The sequence below is a fragment of the Camellia sinensis genome, chromosome 6 (genome assembly GCF_055761805.1).
Source record: "Camellia sinensis isolate YWXY chromosome 6, ASM5576180v1, whole genome shotgun sequence".
Lineage (NCBI taxonomy): Eukaryota > Viridiplantae > Streptophyta > Magnoliopsida > Ericales > Theaceae > Camellia > Camellia sinensis.
Window position 1 is genome coordinate 12,258,801 of NC_138966.1, and position 20,171 is coordinate 12,278,971.

General features: G+C 37.2%; 1 protein-coding gene across 1 annotated transcript; it reads left to right on the top strand.

Annotated features, from left to right (window-relative positions):
* The first annotated feature begins 349 nt into the window (after window positions 1-349).
* Window positions 350-5,020, top strand: LOC114310267 (putative inorganic phosphate transporter 1-9). The gene is made up of 2 exons (XM_028256218.2): window positions 350-1,190; window positions 3,900-5,020. The coding sequence occupies exons 1-2, from the start codon at window positions 490-492 to the stop codon at window positions 4,711-4,713; spliced, it is 1,515 nt and encodes a 504-aa protein (XP_028112019.2). The 5' UTR covers window positions 350-489; the 3' UTR covers window positions 4,714-5,020.
* The last annotated feature ends 15,151 nt before the right edge of the window (window positions 5,021-20,171 follow it).

A 20,171-nucleotide genomic window follows, 5' to 3' on the forward strand; every position in this document is an offset into this window, starting at 1 on the left:
AGTTTGAAGAATTCTGCTCAATGTTTGGTCCTGGTGCATCATTCTTCTGGCTTGGGTTGTATCAGTTTGAAGATTTTTGCTCATTGTTGTTTCATGTTTAGTGGTAGATCTTGCTTTTTTTCTTTTCCCTTCCTCTTCCTTTCTCTGCATTGGCTTCTCGCCAATCTTGGGTCAAGTGCTAGCAGATGATTTTGCGTCCCTAGCGGTGCCAACCTAGTTGGGATTGCTAAGGCCCGCGGTGATGCTTTTGCACTTCCCTCTTTATTGATGTAAGTTGTATGCTTCTTCTGCTTTCTTCATCAATAAAGCTCTCTTTTGCTTATCAAAAAAACAACACTCAAACCACGAATAAAAAAATTTACAAAACCAAGAAGTCGGTGTCAGTTATCGTATAAATACTTGATACGTATAAGTTTCCCATCCCATCTCAAGGCAGCAACAAGTGCAGAAAAGTCATATCTCTCTCCTCACCGGTGTTGTGTAGTAATAATGTCGTTAGAACAAGTCCTTAATGCCCTCGACACTGCGAGAACCCAATGCTACCACTATAAAGCAATCATAATTGCAGGAATGGGATTGTTCACCGACGCCTACGATCTGTTCTGCATCCCTCCCATCATGAGACTCATTGGTCGAGTCTACTACGACGACGTTGACGATCCCAAAAAGCGTTACCAGGTCCCCATCGCCATCACCTCCGCCATGGTCGCCATTGCTCTCTTAGGGGCGGTGATCGGCCAGCTCGTCTTCGGACACCTCGGCGATCGTATGGGCCGACGCCGAGTATACGGCATCACACTCATGCTCATGGTGCTCAGCTCTATTGGTTGCGGATTCTCTATCTGCACTTCCCCCATCTGTGTGTTGACGAGTCTGGGTTTTTTTAGGTTCTTGCTTGGTGTGGGAATTGGAGGGGATTATCCTCTGTCGGCGACTATCATGTCGGAGTTTGCTAATAGGAGGACGCGTGGCGGTTTCATAGCTGCCGTTTTCTCGATGCAGGGATTCGGGATTTTGGCGAGTTCCGCGGTGACCATGGCGATTTGCGCCATATTTGACGCGGCGTCGCATTCTTCTTATGAAAAGACGCCCAAGGACGCGGACTGGGCGTGGCGGCTCATTCTCCTGATCGGTTCCATTCCGGCCGGTTTGACTTTTTACTGGCGCATGAAGATGCCTGAAACTGCAAGGTAAATTTTTTTATGTTTTCAAAATATAAGAAATATTTGAAATATTGACATCTTTATATTGGGTGTTTGGTCATTTTCTGACTTTGATTTTTTTGGATTTTTTTTTTTGAGAAATGTTTTAAAAATTAAGAATTTAAGTCTGATAACAAAATAAATCTTAAGTTTTTTAATTTATTAATTTAAATCTTAAAATTTTGATGATAGTAAAGCAATTGTATCCCTATAAGTTAAGTACATCACAGCTAGATTGGCACTTACTAGCTTACCAATCATTTGCATTATACTTCATCTAAATAATCTAATACAAAAAAAAAAAAAAACAAAGAAAAAGAAAAAAAGAAATAAAATAGTGAAAAATAAATTGTTGATCTATTATCGGAGAAAGCAGACAATTCATTCACGTTACCAAATGATATGTCATCCAAATCACTTTGAATTACCTAATTTTTATTATAAATTTTTTTTTCTCGTAAGCGCATACATATGATCTTTGTATATCATCAGTACTTCAACCATTTGAGACCAAAGTCTGTTGCAATAATTGCTCAGCACCCGTCTACTTGCACTAAAAGTTGTTTCCAAAGCAATTGTAGAAATAAGAACGAGTAGTATATCATGGATCATCTGTGAAAGCAAAGGCCACATAATTTCATTTTCTTTCCACCAATTCAAAATATTAAAATTTTTGAAATCATCAACTACTGGGCTTTCTAAATAATGTTATAGTTCAGAACTATTTACACCTGTATATTGAGACATTCTTCTACTTTTTGTTGCTGAAAAATACTTAATCTTCTGCCTCGAGATGAGGCTACTGGTGTAGTGTGTATAGGTGTATTTGCAGATGCAACTGCCATATATTTTTCAAATATTGTTTTGCATGTTTGCATAACAAGGTCAAATTGTTTTTGATCAGCGAAAATAAATTATAAAAATTTTTGTAAATTTTTTTACGTCTGGGATCAATTATTATGCCTAAACCTAAAAGATGAGACAATGGATTAAAATATTTATCGAAATTTTCTTTCATTGCAGTAATAATGGTTAGATAATATTCATTATCCATATATGTTACGAAAACTTTCATTATTTCTGCTAACATATATAAAACAAATAGTGAAGCGGGGATATATATACAAGAAAATAATTTTGTTGCAGTATAAAAAACTTTTAGAAAATCTTTGTATAAGGTTACTTAGCGCTAATTAAGCTATGTGAGAGTTAGTACTACTCTTATTAATATTGTTGCAAAAATAAATCTATTATTTTTTCTTTGTTTACAAGGTATTTTTAACATATTATATGTTTAATTTCACCTAATGTCTATATTTAAATTTAATTTTTTAAATGGCATACCCGAGTCAAGGCAGGTCACGGACTAGGACGTGTTTTAAAATGATAGTCTAGGCCTAGGCTTAGGATCTCGGGCTAAGCTCGGGCCCAAACCTACCCAAGCTAGACCTACCTCGAGCCATGGGCTAATTTCGAACTGCCTACGAGTTACAGGCCATTTTTATACCCCTAATTATACCACACGACAAATACATAGATGACTGCTACACAATATAAAATAAATCAGAATTTTTATATAAATTTTTGTTCTAAAATTATGCAAGTGGAATTCTCTAATTGTGATAGGATTAGAGAGGTCTACTCCGATCTACTATAGGCCCACATCAGACTTGTCTTGATAACAATATAGTTTTTATTGTAGGGCCTCTCCACCACATTATGAACATAAAAATTTAAATTGAATAGTTTTATTGTAGGGTCTATCACCACATTATGAACGTAAAAAATTAAATTAACTAGATGTCTATTTTTATTCGTAAAATAATAATATGATCAAATAAATATTAAATTTAATTAACTTAATTTTTAATATAAATAATATACTCAGCGAGTCTCCTAAAATAAACGTTCTCAATTGTCAAAGCTAGCCTAAGGTGGGCACATAGTTGACTAGATTTGATCTCTCCGATAACGAATTGGAAAGGGGCCACACCTTTTTTCAAATAAAATTCAGAGCCTTTGTATTACGTCTTTATTACATGAATAAAATTTTCAATTATTTAATGGAAACGATTCAACTGTCATCAAGGTTTTGTTTCATTGAATACACATGTACAAAATAAAAAAGCAGACATAACATTTTCACATGGGGTAGAACCTATAAAATGGACAGATTCCATCTCATATAAGGAGATTGTCTCTTGTTCTATGATAGAATTTTGTGCTCCTAGAATAGCTCTATATATATATGAAAAATGTTAGGGATCATAAAAAAATTTTCATAAAAATGATCATAAAAGATTTGTGACTCTTAGATTACCTTGATTAATGTGTGATGCTTTATTCTAAGTGTAATTCAAAGGTTACAAATCTTTCATGATTATTTTCATGAAAGACTTTTCATGATACCTAGCATTGCTGTATATATATATATATATATATATGCATACCTTTCTTTATTTTTTACAACAATGCTAGATATCATGAAAAATCTTTTATGAAAATAATCATGAAAGTTTTGTGATCCTTAGACTACATTTAAAATAAAACACCACACACTAATCAAGGTAATCCAAAGATCATAAATTTTTTATAAAAATTTTTTCATGACCCCTAACTTTTCCCGTTTATATAAACACAAAATCCTTTACAACTATATTCAGTCTCATTTTAATTTTGTCTATTTACTCTTAACAGATACACGGCTTTGGTAGAGCATAATGTCCTACAAGCAGTCAACGATGTGCGAAATGTGCTAGACCTTCCCCTAAGGAATGAGGAGTTACCACCTTATCCTCCTCCACTTGATTACCCATTTTTTTCCAGAGCATTCTTTCGCCGCCATGGCCGCGATCTCTTCTCCTCTGCCGTTTCATGGTTTCTGGTTGATGTTGTCTTTTACAGTACTACCTTAGTTCTGTCTCAATTAAATGACCAATATCTCCCTAAAAAGGAGAACATGAATGCGTACCAAGACGCCTATAATGTTGCAAGATTCCAAGCACTGTTGGCAATTTGCTCGACAATCCCAGGATATTTTGCCACTGTCTTATTCATCGATCACATTGGCAGAGTCAAAATCCAGATTATGGGCTTCTTCTTTATGGCTATTGCCTTGTTTGCCATGGGGATACCATACTTTTCTTACTGGTATGACCACTCAGATAGAGGATTTCTATTTCTATATGGCTTTACATTTTTTTTCTCAAATTTTGGACCAAACACGACTACTTTTATAGTTCCTGCGGAGCTTTTTCCAGCAAGATTTCGATCAACATGCCATGGAATTTCGGGGGCTTTTGGAAAGATTGGAGCAATTGTTGGGTCTATTGGGTTCTATTGGGCTTCTCAGCAAAACGAAGAGAATGATCATTCTAATGCGAACCGAATAACAGCTGGATTGGTGATACTTGGAGGAGCCTGCATTGTGGGAGTGATCACGACTCGCTTGTTTACGCATGAGACAATGGGGAGATCATTGGATGACAATGAGAACGATGACGTAGCCTAAGAGCTTTGTTTCGTGAGGTGTTCTATGAATTCTTGCATGGGGCGTAGGTGTAATTCTTAATGAAGTTGATGCTGCATGAACAAAAGCTAGACACATGGAAACTTATTTGGCTACAAAAATGATTAAGATATTTTGAAATACCAATTTTTTTACCAAACATATATACGTCTGGTCCACATGGGAGTGTGGCACACCCATTTGTGTAGTTAATAAAAAAAAAAAAAAAAATTGGTGAAATTTATTCACAAGTCCTACCCTAGAAAAATAAGTTGTTTAATATTTCATGAATTTTCTTGTAGATTATTAAGTTTGATTGAATTTGAAAATGCACACTGTGAAATCCTTTCACTATATGCTTTGGAGATTCCAAATGTGAATAGGCTTCTAATGTGTAGTATTGTCTTATTCAATCTTTGTTAAATGTATTATTCTTCTTAAAATATGATAATGTAACATTATTCTGATGTGTACTATTGACTTATTAAACTTTTGTCAAATATATCATTTTTCTTCAAATGTGAGATGTGATAATGGGATATTTGTGCATGTGTGTCATTCTTTTCAAAATGTGACAATGAGATATTTGTACACTATTGTATTATAAAGTTTTTTTTTTTTTTTTTCAAATGTGCCATCATTTTAAAACATAATAATGGGATATCATTTTAATGTATGCGCTATTGCCTTATTACGTTTTCAAATGTGTGTACACTTCATTTGAGAGATTTTAATGTGAAATAGAACTTATAGATTTATAAGAATATTTATGAGATTAAATGGTTCATAAACCATGAAAATATAAGATTTATTAATTAATTTTCCATGTATAATAAGATGAAACAATAATAATTTAGTAGATGTTTGTAAGCAAAGTTGTGGAAATTATATAAGAACCAAAATAATGCATAACGCTATTCTTGTTATTATTATTTGCAAGTTATATGTTTTCATTGTGAATACGGGTGGCGAGTGGCCACTGGCTAGTGGCCTGCTGAGTTTTTGGTGATTTAATTTTTTTATTTTATTTTTTGGCCATTTATCATTTGAGTTGTGGTTTGGAAGATAAATTGGGACACATATGGGTCGGTCCTATTAATCAGATTTATTTGCTTATAAGTCTTAACTGATAAATATATCATTGTAAATTTATTTATTAATATTCACTATTCTTACTCCTATTCACTCATTCATCGACAATAATTCATCATACTCTTCCATATATAAAAAGAATAAAAGAGACTGATAAATTTATTACTAAAAAATAAATATGAATTTGAAACAAAGGAGATGGTTGTGATATGGTGGTTATTTAGATCAACGACGGAAGACTATAGATATACGACGGTAAAGTATAAATCGGCGACGATAGAGTGTAGATCTACAATGATGGTGGAGATAATTGGTGGGCGGTGGCGGCATTTGAATAATGACAACGGTGGTGGTGGGAAGATGGCTGCGGCATTGGTATAGAATGGTGGTGTGAAACTTTTGAAAAAATGATGGAGAGAGAGAGAGAGAGATAATAGAAGAGAAGAGAAGAGAAGAGAAGATGATGGGTGGACAAAGAAGATGGTGGTAGTGGTAGGTAGACGACAATGGCAGTGGTGGTGGCAGGCGGATGGCGATGGCGGCGGTAATAGTAGAAAATAGTGGCGTGAAACTTTTAGAAAAAGGGTAAAGAGAGAGTAAGAGAAGAGAAGAGAAGATAAAAGAACTTGATAGGTATAGGTATAATAGGACTTATTAGTGCAGTAAAAAAAAAACAATAGAATTTAATGATATTTAAGTTTATTTAATGAGACTAATTGGTAATTGTGGGAGCCGAGTATCTTTTATGTGTAAGCCATGAATTTGGGGAAAATCAGGATATATGCTATTCGGCTCCGCCCAGGGGGATCTTGAAGCCGAATAGATAAATCGGTGATAGAACCAGTTGAATAAGAAGCCGAGTGGGAATTGGCAGACGACAGAAGGGCCGAATGAGCAATTATGCAATGGCTTAAGAGTGGGCCCGACCCTAGGGCCCATAAGGAATATAAATAGAGGAACATCAACTTAAGAGAGGTATGTGAGAACAGACTAAAGAAACTTAAGATATAAGCAAACGAGAGACATATATTAACTTATCCGTCGGAGTGCTAATTCCAGCATCCTTGACCGGAGTGTTAATCCATTTTTCAGGTGACAATCAGAGGATCAGGAACGTCCTACAGGATCCAAGAGTATTTCCAAACCACTTCTCCACAGTAATAACTCCTAAATTCTATCCCCAGCCCTCATTTAAAAATATTAATTTTAATTCTTATATTATTTAGTAACATAATAAAATAAAAATAAAATACATGAAATATATATATATATATATATATATATATATATATATATATATTATTCCAAAATCACTTAGAATTAAATTTTGAGGATGGTTGAATTTCAATTTATTATTATTATTATTTTTTTAAGAGAATATGAATATGTGGTTGAGATTTATGTTATGCATGGACCTCACAAAATACGCAAATAATTTCCACAATACATCACTCTTCTGGATAATTTCTGGACACTTGAGTGTAGGATCCCAGACTTTTTGTTCATTTAATATTTTGTAGGAACTCATAAATGATAATAATAACCCAAATATTTTGGGTTGAGTGGGAGGATTTTGAATTTATGTTGTTTTAAACTTCATTACTATAATAAAGATTGTTTTAGTAAGTGGCTTATAAGAGCATCTCCATCAAAATAGTCAAATTTTTAGTTAAATTTTAATTAAAAATCTAATTTTCTATTTTAGCTAACCATCTTTTCAAATACATTCTCTAACAAACTCTACTTTCTTTATTTCATTTGTTGAGTCATTTTTCCGTAGTTACATGTAGTTAGTGGTTTGATATTCAACTAAAATAATTACAAAATAATTGAGTTTGATAAAGTGTGGTTCTATGATTTTATTCTGTAAAATTAAGGATGGCCATAGGGTGCGTTTGGGAACAATTTGTCATCCCCTGCTTTCAAACCCCACCGTCGCCCCCACTCCTGCCCCTGCTCCAACCCCAACCCCAACCCCAACCCAAACCCCGCTATAGGTGAAAATTTTCAACCCATCTTCATCCTCGCGAATACCCGCAGATACTCGACCACATTTCAAATAGTAAAAAAATTGAAAACTATTTAAATTCTTAACACACTAAATACTTTATCTTGTTTCCATATATATAAATAGTAAAATTTTTAGAATTATTATTTATTTATATTTAAACAGAATCACTGATTTTTAATATTCCTTCTCATATATAATTTATTTATATATATTATTAATTATATCAGGTCGAGTTTGGATTGGTGGAGGCGATACTCATCTCTACCTCACTCCCGTTGCAGGTGACCAAAATATAATCCACTCCTGTCCCACATAAGTGCCAGGTGGGGTCAGGTATGGACAGACACCTGTGGATCAGATTAAAATGGCTATTCCTATGTAAAATAGTCAAGAGAAGAATCTAATGAACTTGATAATGATGTTTGAAGCTGACTTTTTGGTTTATTATAAAAAAAAGAAAAAATTAAAAAAATAATATGACTTAAATAAATAAATAAATCAATAAGCTGACTCATAAGTTTGTTGCTAAAAGAGACCTAAACCTCATCAGTATATGCGTTTTGGACAACACTTTCTTGTAGTATGGTTGCAAGATTTCCTGCTTAAAAAAAAAAAAAAAAAATCTTTTTTAAGAAACTCATATTTTTTAAAATTTATTATTATTATTATTATTATTATTATTATTATTATTATTATTATTATTATTATTTTTCTTTCTAAATAAACTTATGAGGGTGAGATTTAAATAGTTTGAACATGTGCCCGCTGAATTTGAATCTTGTGTAACATGGGAAGTTATTTTTGGGTCAGGAAGATTACGTTGTTGTTCATAACAAAATAGATGATTGTCTTGTGTGAAATATAGGAGAAAAAATAGGAAATAATGATTACATGACCAATAGAATTGTAAGCGCATACCAAATAGTATAGGATATGTTGATAACGCATTTTATTTGGCTTTTTAAGACAATCACATAACATGTACCTAATTTTATAAAAAAATATTTAAAAATAGAATTTTAACTTTTTAGAATTCACTAATATGTGCATAATATTAAAATATATTGGGTCATTTTTTGATAAATCCTTTTATTCCATTTTACCCAACTTCTTTTTAAGTATTTTATTAAGTCATCATGTGTAATGTAATATGACCAAATCATCATTTTAATTTTTTACACTTGTTTTTATTTTGAAATTAATACACAATAAAAAATGACAATAGTCTTTCATTTCATAGAGAAAATCTCCCCCCCATTCAAATGAGAAATTCTTTCCCTTATTCTATGGAGAAAATCTCTTCGTCATTTCACGGAGAAAATCTTAAATTATGAACTTTCAACTTTTTTATAATGTGAAAATTTTAAAAATAACGCAACATAGAATCTGAATAAAAATTAAAATGCGATGTAAATGTTCACAGTAAACAACAAACATATAACTAACTTTCAAAAAATAAAACATATGCTAAAGTACAATATAAATGTTTATAATAAACAATAAATATACAACCATCGAAAAAATAAAATTCATATCAAAATATAATGTGAATGTTCACAATTTACAATTGTAGATACTCCATTTTTGACTGCCCTTAAGACTTAGGCACCTCATGGTGAACACTCAATGATGAATTAGTACGCTGTACAATTGTTCAATTTCTTCAGCAAAATGCTTCGATACTTGAACGCCCAAACCTTGCACCTTCCTTTGAACCAAAACCTAATTTTTTTTTCTAGCCTGACCATTCAGAGACCTACTGGCCAACTGGTGGCTGGCAGGCCAATTTTAGTGGCTGGCCATCCCTCTCCATGGCTGGCAGGCTAGGTTTCCCAACAGACAGATATTTGCTGCCAACTATCTCCCCATGTGCATGCCTTGCACCAGCTAGCTCCATACAGATATTTTCGACTGAAAAACCTATGTTTCTATAAATAGATGACCATCCCTCATGGTTTTAGGTTAGAAAAATTCTCCAAGTGCCCAAACCTTAATAAATAGTCTTCCTCTTTATCTTGCAATATACATACACTTCATAAACCAATATTTTGAGGTTCCTTGCTGAGATTATTGAGCTAAAATTTTAGCCGTTGAGAGTGAGGACCTCGTGGTTTGTGAACAAAAGAGTGCCTTCTCTTCAAAGGTATAACTCTTGCCATCTTTTGCCTACTTTTCATTTCTTTTTTCTGGGTATTTATACTCTATTTTGGACTATTTTTATGGATTGAAACTTGTGATTTAAAAGCTACTCAAGATGGAGGGGTTAACCACCATTTCATGAACCTCATTACATAGCTTTTTATCCTTGTGTTTCTCACTTGTTTCTCAACTTTTAGCTACTGATTTTCAGAGTTTTCAGAGGGTAAAACATGTGATTTTAGGTCCAAAAAGTAGAGGGGCTAGCCACCACTCTTTAGGCTTGCTTACTAGTTTTTATTCTATTCCATTTTGCTTGTTTTTTTTAGGATTTTTTTTGTTTTTTGTTTTTTTTCAAAGTAATTCAAGTATTGTTTTTGTTGTTTTTGGGGCTGTTTTAATTCCTTTCTTATTTTATACTTTAAATATCATGCTTGTCTTGTTATAAGTCCTCATAGATTTGGTGATTTAGGCTTTAGACACCAATCTATTTGAGTTGATAGCTTCTTTTGTTTTTTTTTAAAATTTTTTTTATTTCGTGGTTTTCATACATGTATTCACACTTGTAATAATCGTCTTTGCAACCTCCATCCTTTCTTCGTTTATTTGTTTAAGAGTTATTTCAAACAATTGATTGTTGTTTAAGGCATGAGAAAGAGACCTTCCATTCTTAATGGTTTAATCTTTTCGGAGGTTCATTACCAAGGCATTACATCTCTCTCATGCCAAGCACAACTTATTGTTTGACACTTCTCTTCATTAGTGGATGTAATTATCATTTTTTGACAAAATGTATAAAGATTGGCAAGGCAATGTAAAAGAAGTTGGAAATGGAATAAAAAGTGGTAAAAACCAATAAAATTTGTTTGGGTTTAATCGGACGTTATATTGAACTTATTGAGTCTTGAGTCATTACATACTCTTTAGCGATGTTAATGAGTCAAGAATCAATGTCTACCACTTCCCTTGAGGCAACTCCATGATAGGGAGGAGGTTTTGTTGGTCTTCTATTGCATTTATTGATCTTTTGTCCTATCGATCCATAAATCATCATGCAACAACCTTGCGACAATTGATGGTTTGTGAATTGGGTCTACTCTATCCTTGAGCAGTTTCATGATAGGGAGAGGTAGAAAAGATAAACATCATCTAGAAACACTCTATTTTTGCTCTGTTTCAATGCTGTGGCAGTGGGGTAGAACCCAAAAACAATAGCCGACCAGCCACCACTCCATCCGGCCGACCACTTTCCAAGGCCAGACGACCACCATTTTTTGTGTTGGCAGTGTCATTTTCTTGACAGAATAGAGCAGAAGCTGAGGCAAAAACAGAATTATTTTCTGACTGCAAACAGAACAGAATCTAGCAGCAAAACAGAGGAGTTTTTGGGAGGATGTTCTCGATTGTACGTGTGGTTCTTCCACTCCCGTTCGAATTCATTAGCTTGTAACTCTTAGATTAATAAATGTCTTGTAACTAGTTAATTAAATTCCTTCGAATGTGTAACAATTAGTTAAATTTAGCTTATTCATTCATTTGGATTTGTAATAAGTTGTTAATTAGGACATTTATTCGGACCTTCCCATGTGAGGGCAAACTTGGAATATTGTGTATGTCTTCCAACCCCCCATTTCTTTTCCCCTTTTATTTACTTGCTCATGATGGTTGCATTCATGTCTTGGATTCATATCATTACCATGTATAAATATCCATTTGTTTTCATACATTGGGTTCGATTCATCATTTTAACATAATTTTCATTTCTTACTTCTTTGAATACGTGCGTTATGACATGCTTTGGGTTGAGCCATATGACATGTTAATAAACCAAACCTAATAATTGCATTTTGTATGTGTTGCATTAGTCACTTGTATATTAGAGCATGCATTTTTCTAACTATTTTCTTCTATTTTGGCTTGCCTCGGTTGAGTACTAGGTGAGTATTTTTGCTTTAGCGTATTGCGTGTGTGTTGGTGTTGCCATATCAAGCATATTTTCTATGAGGCTAAGTGCTTAGTTGATATACCTCTTGAATGCCAGTGGATGAAGGCTTTTTTACTTAAGTTGGGATAATTTGATTAATGTACATGTGAGGTTACTTTTTCAAAGTAGCACATATTCGCAACTCTTTTCAGAACAAACATGAAATCAAAACATTCCAAAATGGGCGAATTGGCCTATACTTGTGTGCATCATATAGTAAAGATAGCATAGTAATCGGAACAAGATCATATACTGTACATAAGAATTACATCATGATTAGTAGAGGCTGATCTTTGATTGGGTGAGTGTGGTGCTCAATTTATGACCTTCGCCTCTCATACCGAAGTTCCCGAGCCGAGACACATTGGTTATGACGGACAACTGGCCTTTGGCACCAGTCATGTGTTTTCTAAATTTCTCAAAAATATTTAGGTGGCGACTCTAAAATCTAGAAAGACAGTCTATTTTTGGCATTTATGATTGTAAATCGATTTTCTAAAGATTTACCGGATTTGCACTCTTTTGTGTTTTTCTGTTTCACATTGCACTTCGAAAACTAGATTCAGAATCACGGGAGTTCGAACTGTAAGGCTATCGTATTCGAGGAGACTAAACCTCTTCGGGGAGCATGAAAAGTATGCTACAGTTTTTGGCAACTCTGTTGGGAAAATTAGAGAACTTGACTTAGACTTCATGATGTGACATTTTATTTACATGTATATGTTCTTTGCATTGCATTTGCGTTAGTGCTCTAAGTCATTGTGTTTTCCATCTGCTATTCCTGGATGGTTTGCTAGAGGCTTGCCTGAAAGGCTTGCCAAAAGGCTAATCGGTCGTGGGCTCTACCATGTTAGAAACACAACCCTCAGATTTGGATTACCATCGTATTGCTTGATTCTCCTTTCACTTCTCGGTGTTAGGTGTCAGAGGTATATTAGGTAGTCTTGCTGAGATACCCTTTTGACCAATCGACCTAGTTATATATAGTAAGCCATAGAGACTATTCCAACTTAGGACATGATGTTTACCTATATGTAGGATTTGTTGAAACCACTTTCTTGAAGTAAGGAAACCCTAGATCATGTCAAAATCTAGGGCAAGGTAACCCTACCCCCCTCATAGGTGTGCTTTGGCTCTCTTTAACTGGTATGTGCTTTACAGTGAAACTATATAGGAATGTTCATATCAGTGGCACAGTTGGTATCTATTTTTGGGATAGAATTCAGTGTGAAGTACAATCCTACAGCTTTGATCATATCTGTCTGATGAAATCTTAGCTGAGGTACTATTCAATTTATGATTGTTGCCTTTTCTTTATTACTTTGCTAGGTAGTCTAAAACCATAGTTTCAGAAAGTTGTGATATCCCTTGAGTACTCTGGACCAGTGTTGAAAGACTTTGTAAGGTCGGAGATCTTGTTTAGGGATAGCCAGTGCTTGCCTCACTATCACTAGTTGTAAGACGGAGAAGGGTTAGGCAGAGTTCACCGGTTCAGTTATTTCAATAATCACCCCTCAACTCACCTACACTTAGTTCACCTCGAACACAGTCTCCTACGCTCAGTATCCGCCATCAGACTTGGAGGACTTAATAATCCATCTACAGTAGTCAATTGACTCCCTCCAACATAACATGGCTCGCCAAGCCGAGTTCATAACTAGGTTGCAACAATAACAACAGCAGCTAACTATGACTTCTGCTTCACATGCACCTAATGTGACTATCCCCATACCCAGCACTACTGCCAATGCTGCCATAGCTTAGGATCCACAAGACAAGGGTGTTCTAATTTTTCCTGGCCAGGTAGATCCTGTTCTAGCACAAACATCTAGAGCTCCAGTTTATCAGACCGAGGTACCTTTTGAATTTGAGGTTGACCCAATCGCGCTCAAAATCAACAAGCTAGAAAAACTGTTCAAGAAAGCGTAGGGGGTTAACTCCATTCTAGATATAGAGGATGGGTATACTGAGTTTGCAGTTACTTTGCCGGAGCGGTTCAAAATGTCGCATATTGACTACTTCAATGGTGTTGGAGACCTAATGGTATATCTATGTCTGTTTTCGGATATCCTATGACTAATGGGTTTAATCAGACTACAGAAGTTGTCGCTCTTCGGCTAAGCCATGTCGGGTATAGCTGCCATCTGGTACGCTAAGTTAGAAGATTCTGTGAAACAAAATTGGGAAGAATTGGCCGAGTCCAAATTGGCCGAGTCCTTCATTGCTCAATACTCTTACAATATGTAGATCAAGGTCACAACTTGTGATCTTGAAGCAACACGTCAAGAGCCAAAGGAGGGCTTCTCTGAGTTTGTAACAAGGTGGAGGGCCAAAGCCTCCATGATGATCGCCAGACCTTTAGAAAAGACCAGATCAGAATGGTTGTCTGGAATCTTCATGGCAAGCTGTTGTAGAAAATTATTGTTCTCTCCTTATTTATATTCAAGGAACTTCATGAAATGGGGGTTCAAATCAAAGACGCAATGAAACAGGGGATCACCATGGATGACAAAGAGCCATTCGAGAGGCTGTTTGTTTGCAGTTTCAATGCTGTCAGGGGTAGCATAGCTGCGAGGCCATCAGAAGTAAGCATTATCACCATAACCTAAACTGCCGACCCTTTTGCCAACATAGGCCTACAAACTTCCAACCCTGCCCAACCTCCGGGTAGAACTTTTAACCAACTCTACATGACCCTATCTCAAACCATGCAGGTGGTAATCAAAAAGGGGCATCTGAAACCCCTTAGAACCTTGCCCACTCCTCGACCCTCTTCCACCAAAGCACATCCCACCAAGTACCGTGCTTTCCATCAATAGCACGGTCATGAAACCGACCAGTGCTTCCGCCTACGTCATGAGATTAAAGATCTCATCGACAACAAAGTTATAGCTCCACCCTAAAAGCCCAATGTAACCACCAACCCACTCCCTATCCACAACCAAGTCCCCCCACCCAGAATTATCCACCTCATACATACATTACCACCCACCTTCGACCCAAGCATATATATTGCCCCTTCCACCTATCAAAGCTGGTAGTTTTTATCCTTAATAGCGCAAACTTGTGCATAATGAACACCTCCAACCCACAACTTGAGCCTCATAACTCTGTGGTGACAACGTCTGAAGAAAATAAGGTTTTGACCTAGGAGGGAGGTACCGGTCTATCACTAAAAATTCTTGGAGAATTATTTGGGAAGAAGTACGACCCAAGCCACTACATTGTTCCCATTAATCAAACCAAGCTGGAGATTATACTGCCAACCTCAGTGGATATCAATGTGGTTAGGGAAGACAACCCAAGCTAAGGGTTGGACAATCTTGCAGATTTGGAAAAAGATTTTGACAACTTACAATTATTTGAGGAACAAAACCAAAGCAGTGTGCAGATTGGTTGGTTTGATATGAGCTAGTTGACTGACAACAAGGGATGGTTGAGTGATGAATTAGACAAGGAAGAAGAAACCAGAGTTAAACTGAAGGAAAGCAAGTCGGGATAGCTGTGTAGCCAAGAAGACTGAGGAGAAAGGGAAACTACTAGAGGATACTTGTGCGGGAAAACCAACCCAAGAATCGGGTGTTGTGGAAACTACAAACGTTGAACGGGAAGTCGTACTGGGGCAATTTGAAAGGGAGAGGATCGAGGATAGCCAGAAGGCCATGATATCTTGTAGCCCGAAGGAGGCTATTTGTCCTGTAGGAGTGATCTGAGTTGAATCAGACAACTGTTTATCGGCAGCTGATAGTGAGTGGTAGGAAGATAGCGATCTGCATCTTGCCCATACCGATGAAGACTGGGGAGATCACATCCCGGACAATACATGACATTTTGAAGAAATAGACCATCTCACCAGAAGTGGACGGTATTTCAAACCTCCACACTTGGATCAGACGGAACTATCAGGAAAGGATCGAGAGGTTAAGAAGGAGAAGGAGAAAGAAAAAAAGCTGGAAGAGAAACTGGTCCTAAATCAACTCAAAAAGATCTAAAATGACATATCCATTTGGGGCCTCCTGATGGCTTCACGAGTACACCGACAGGTCGGCAATGGATAAGGATAAATTATTCATTGATGCTATGCCAGAGCAGTTTGTTGGCCTGATCTTCCCAAGTAACACTAAGCTTACGCTCACCTTCTCTGATAAAGAGTTGCCGTTGAAAGGATCGGCTCACAACAAGCCATTGTACATATCTGTCGAGTGCAGAGGAAAGTGGGTGCCAGTGGTTTTGGTGGACACCGATTCTGCGATCAACATCTTTCATTCTCGTACTGCCTATGCGATAGGCCTATAACTGGTAGATTTCATCCCCATAGCCAAGGTGATTCGGGCATATAACAATATGAGTAGAGAAGTTATAGGGACAGTGAAAGTACAAGTCCAGATGGGCCCTTCCGAACATGAGATTGAGTTCCATGTACTTGATGTACCAGCTACCTTTAACCTACTTCTAGGGATGCCCTGGCTGCATTACATGTGTCCTCCACTCTCTATCAGATGCTAAAATACCCTCATGATGGAGGGGTGGCCACTATTTTTGGAAATTCATCCATTCATCTACTGCCAGAGGTAACCACACCGCTCTTGGAAATTAATCACGGTGATGAGGATGTATTTCTTTCAGGATTCACTCTGGGTGAAGCCCAAGTGGTGCGGACAATCTTAGTGGATGACGAAGCATGTATGTTAGTGCTCAGTCCATTTACATCATGAACAAGTTGCGACATATTCTAGGAATGGGGCTTGAAAGGAGCGGGAGAAAAGGTGTTGAGGCGCTAGCTGAGGTGCCACATAATCTACATGCCTCTGGGTTAGGCTATGTGTCCACCAAAGAGGACTGGAGAAGAAAGGGAAAAGAAATGAGAGAAATGGCCAAGGCCAAAAGAGCTGGGAAGCACTATGAGCTGATTCACAGGCCAATTTGGGAACGTTAAATGGGCTCTTTGTCAGAAAAGGAAGAGGATTTCCCTTTCTGTGGCTTTCATGAGCCTTGGGTGGACTCCTCAACGAAAAAGCGTGTCCCCGGGTTCAAAATTTTCTTTGACCACCAGCTCCAAGTCAGTGATGAAGAGGGAGCTGATTCAAACATTAACGCTGGCTAAAGCAAAGAGGACGATTCAGACAACAGTGAGGTTGAAGTAGGGGCAGCACTGACCTATCTCTTGACAGATCTCGGGACTAATACGGAGAACTTGGGGGATACCTTTACTGTCTCTATGATCAAAGAGGAACCGGTTGTGTAGTCCACTAGTCGAATTCTAAACGCATCGAAGGCGTAACGCCTCACTTGGTAGTTAGAGAATGGCTTTATTTCCAATTCTAACTTGGATGTTGAGCCAGAATCTGATTTCAGCGAGTCTATTGAGTCGGAATCAGATTCAAGTCAGTTCGAGGAGTTTGAGTCTGAGTCTGGCACTTCTGGGAGTGGTAACCTGAGTGCCAAAGTCCTGTCTAGGTCCTCTTTTATTTTCTCGTTTGAGTCTGTTGTAACCGAGGAGCTACAACTTCTGAATGAAAATGCTATAGATTTCGTTTACTTCTCTGTGCCGTTGATTTATTGCATTGACCAAGATTTTCAAAATTTTAATGAAAACGAAGAGAAAGAAATTCCTCAGGCTTTGAAAAACTTGATTAACCAAGAGGAAGAGAGGCATACTAAGCCATGCATAGACGAAATCATTGCGATTAATGTGGGTACTGAGGAGGTTCCCCACTTAGTCCAGATCGGGTCCACGTTGTCTTCGAAGGAACGCGAGTGTTTAATTACTTTATTAAAAGACTTCAAAGATGTTTTTCCGTGGTCCTACAAAGACATGTCTAGAATTGATCCTGAGATTGTACAACACCAAATTCCTCTTGCCCTGAGGCCCAACCTGTCAAGCAGAAACTCATAGGATTCGTCTAGATTAGGCACTAAAGATCAAAGAAGAGGTCATTAAGCAGATTTATGCTGAGTTTTTGCTAGTATCTGAATATCCAAATTTGTTGGCCAATATTGTTCTAGTTCCAAAGAATGATGATAGAATCAAGGTCTGTGTCGACTTTTGGGATCTAAATAGAGCTAGTCTAAAAGATGACTTTCCATTGCCGCACAATGACAAATTGATGGACTTTACTGCCAGTCATGCATTGCTATCATTCATGAATGGGTTTTCCGGATATAACCAGATTTTGATTGCACCTAAGGATAGAGAGAATACTGCCTTCACCACGCCATGGGGTAACTACGGCAACAAGGTTATGCCATTCGGGTTGAAAAATTTTGGGGCTACATATCAGAGGGCTGCAACCACGATCTTGCACGACATGATCCATAAGGAAGTTGAGGTGTATGGACGACATGATTTTAAAGTCCAAAGAGCGAAAAGGCCACTACACTGTGCTATAAAAATTCTTTGAACGGGTCAGGGAGTACAGACTGAGGTTGAACCCACAAAAAGGCACCTTTGGAGTGACTATAGAGAAAATGCTGGGATTTCTGATTACACATAGGGGCATTAAAGTAGATCCATCCAAGATCAAGGCCATCTTAGAAATGCCACCATCAAGGACTAAAAAAGAAGTGTGCGACTTTCTAGGGAAAGTGCAATTCATAAGATGTTTATCTCAAAATTAACCTTGACTTGTGAACTACTAATTGGTCTCTTTAAAAAGGGGAAGAAGTTCTGATGGAATGATCGATGTTAGTTTGCTTTCGAACAGGGCAAGCAATACCTTCAGAATCCACCTATAATGTCACCGCTAAAGTCGAGAAAGCCATTGATCCTGTACCTGTCAGTAACAGATTCAACCATGTGGTGCATACTAGCACAAGAATCAGAAGCTAAGGTGGAGAAGGCTATCTACTATCTGAGAAGAAGATGTTGGACTATGAGACCTACTACACTCCTCTGCAGAAGGCTTGCCTAGCTTTAGTTTGGGCCACTAGAAAGTTGAGACACTACCTGTTAGCTCACTTCGTAATTCTGGTTTCAAGATTAGATCCCATCAAATATCTTTTAAGAATCCGACACTTATGCGTAGGCTAGCGTGTTGGTTACTTCTTCTCTCTGAGTTTGACCTTAAGTACGTCACTCGCAAGTCAGTCAAGGGAAGAGCAGTAGCAGAATTTTTGGCAAACCACCCCGTAGAAGGAGATAAAGCAGTAGAGTACCTGTTCTCAGATGAGGAGATTATGCAAGTAGAAGAAGAAGTATCGACGATGTACTTTGACAGAGCCGCTAACCAATACGGTTATGGGATAGGTGTATTTCTTATAGCACCCGATGATTCCCATATACCCTAGCTTTCAAACTCCAGTTCGAAGTGTCCAATAATGAACCAGAATACGAGGCGCGTATCGTTAGATTAGAAGCTGCCCTAGACCTAGGAGCAATAAGATTGGATGTCATTGGAGACTCGAACCAGGTTGTTTCTCAAGCCAACAGGGACTGGAAAGTCAAGGAAGAGAAAATGAAGGTTTATCATCAAACCTTGGGCATTTTGATCCTAAGGTTTGAAAAATTTACATTCACACATCTACTGAGAGAGAACAATCGGTTCGCTGATGCGCTGGCAACTCTATCCTCCATGGTAGACATACCGCTTGGAGTTAGGATGCGTCTGTTCATCATTGAACAGAAGTATATGCTTACTTATGAGATGATAGCCGCAATAGATGAAGTTCAAGACAAGAACCCTTGGTATTATGACATTTGGAACTTTCTAGAGAAGGATGTGTATCCACCAAGGGCAAATGCTAAAGATAAACGGGGAATACGGCGTCTGACCGTCCAGTTTATTATCTATTGGAATAAGATGTACAAGAGAGGCCATCTGGAAATGCACAAGCTCTGCATTGAAGAAGATGAGTCGAAGCGTCTCATGGAAACCATTCATGGGGGAGAGTGTGGAGCACACATGAATGGCGTGATACTGGCTAGGAAAATCCTCTGGCAAGGCTACTACTGGTCAACCATGGAGGAGGATTATATCAACTTTGTTCGGCGATGCCATAAATGTCAAATTCATGCTAATCGCATGAACATCCCACTATCAAAACTCTATAACATGACTTCACCGTGGCCTTTCTCAGTCTAGGGAATCAACGTTATTGGGGTTATCTCGCCAAAGGGTTCAAATGGACATGAGTTCATTTTGGTGGCGATCGACTATTTTACCAAGCGGGTGGAAGCTCAGTTTTACTCGGTGTTGAAGGCATCACATGTGGCCAAGTTTATCAAAAATAGCATCATCT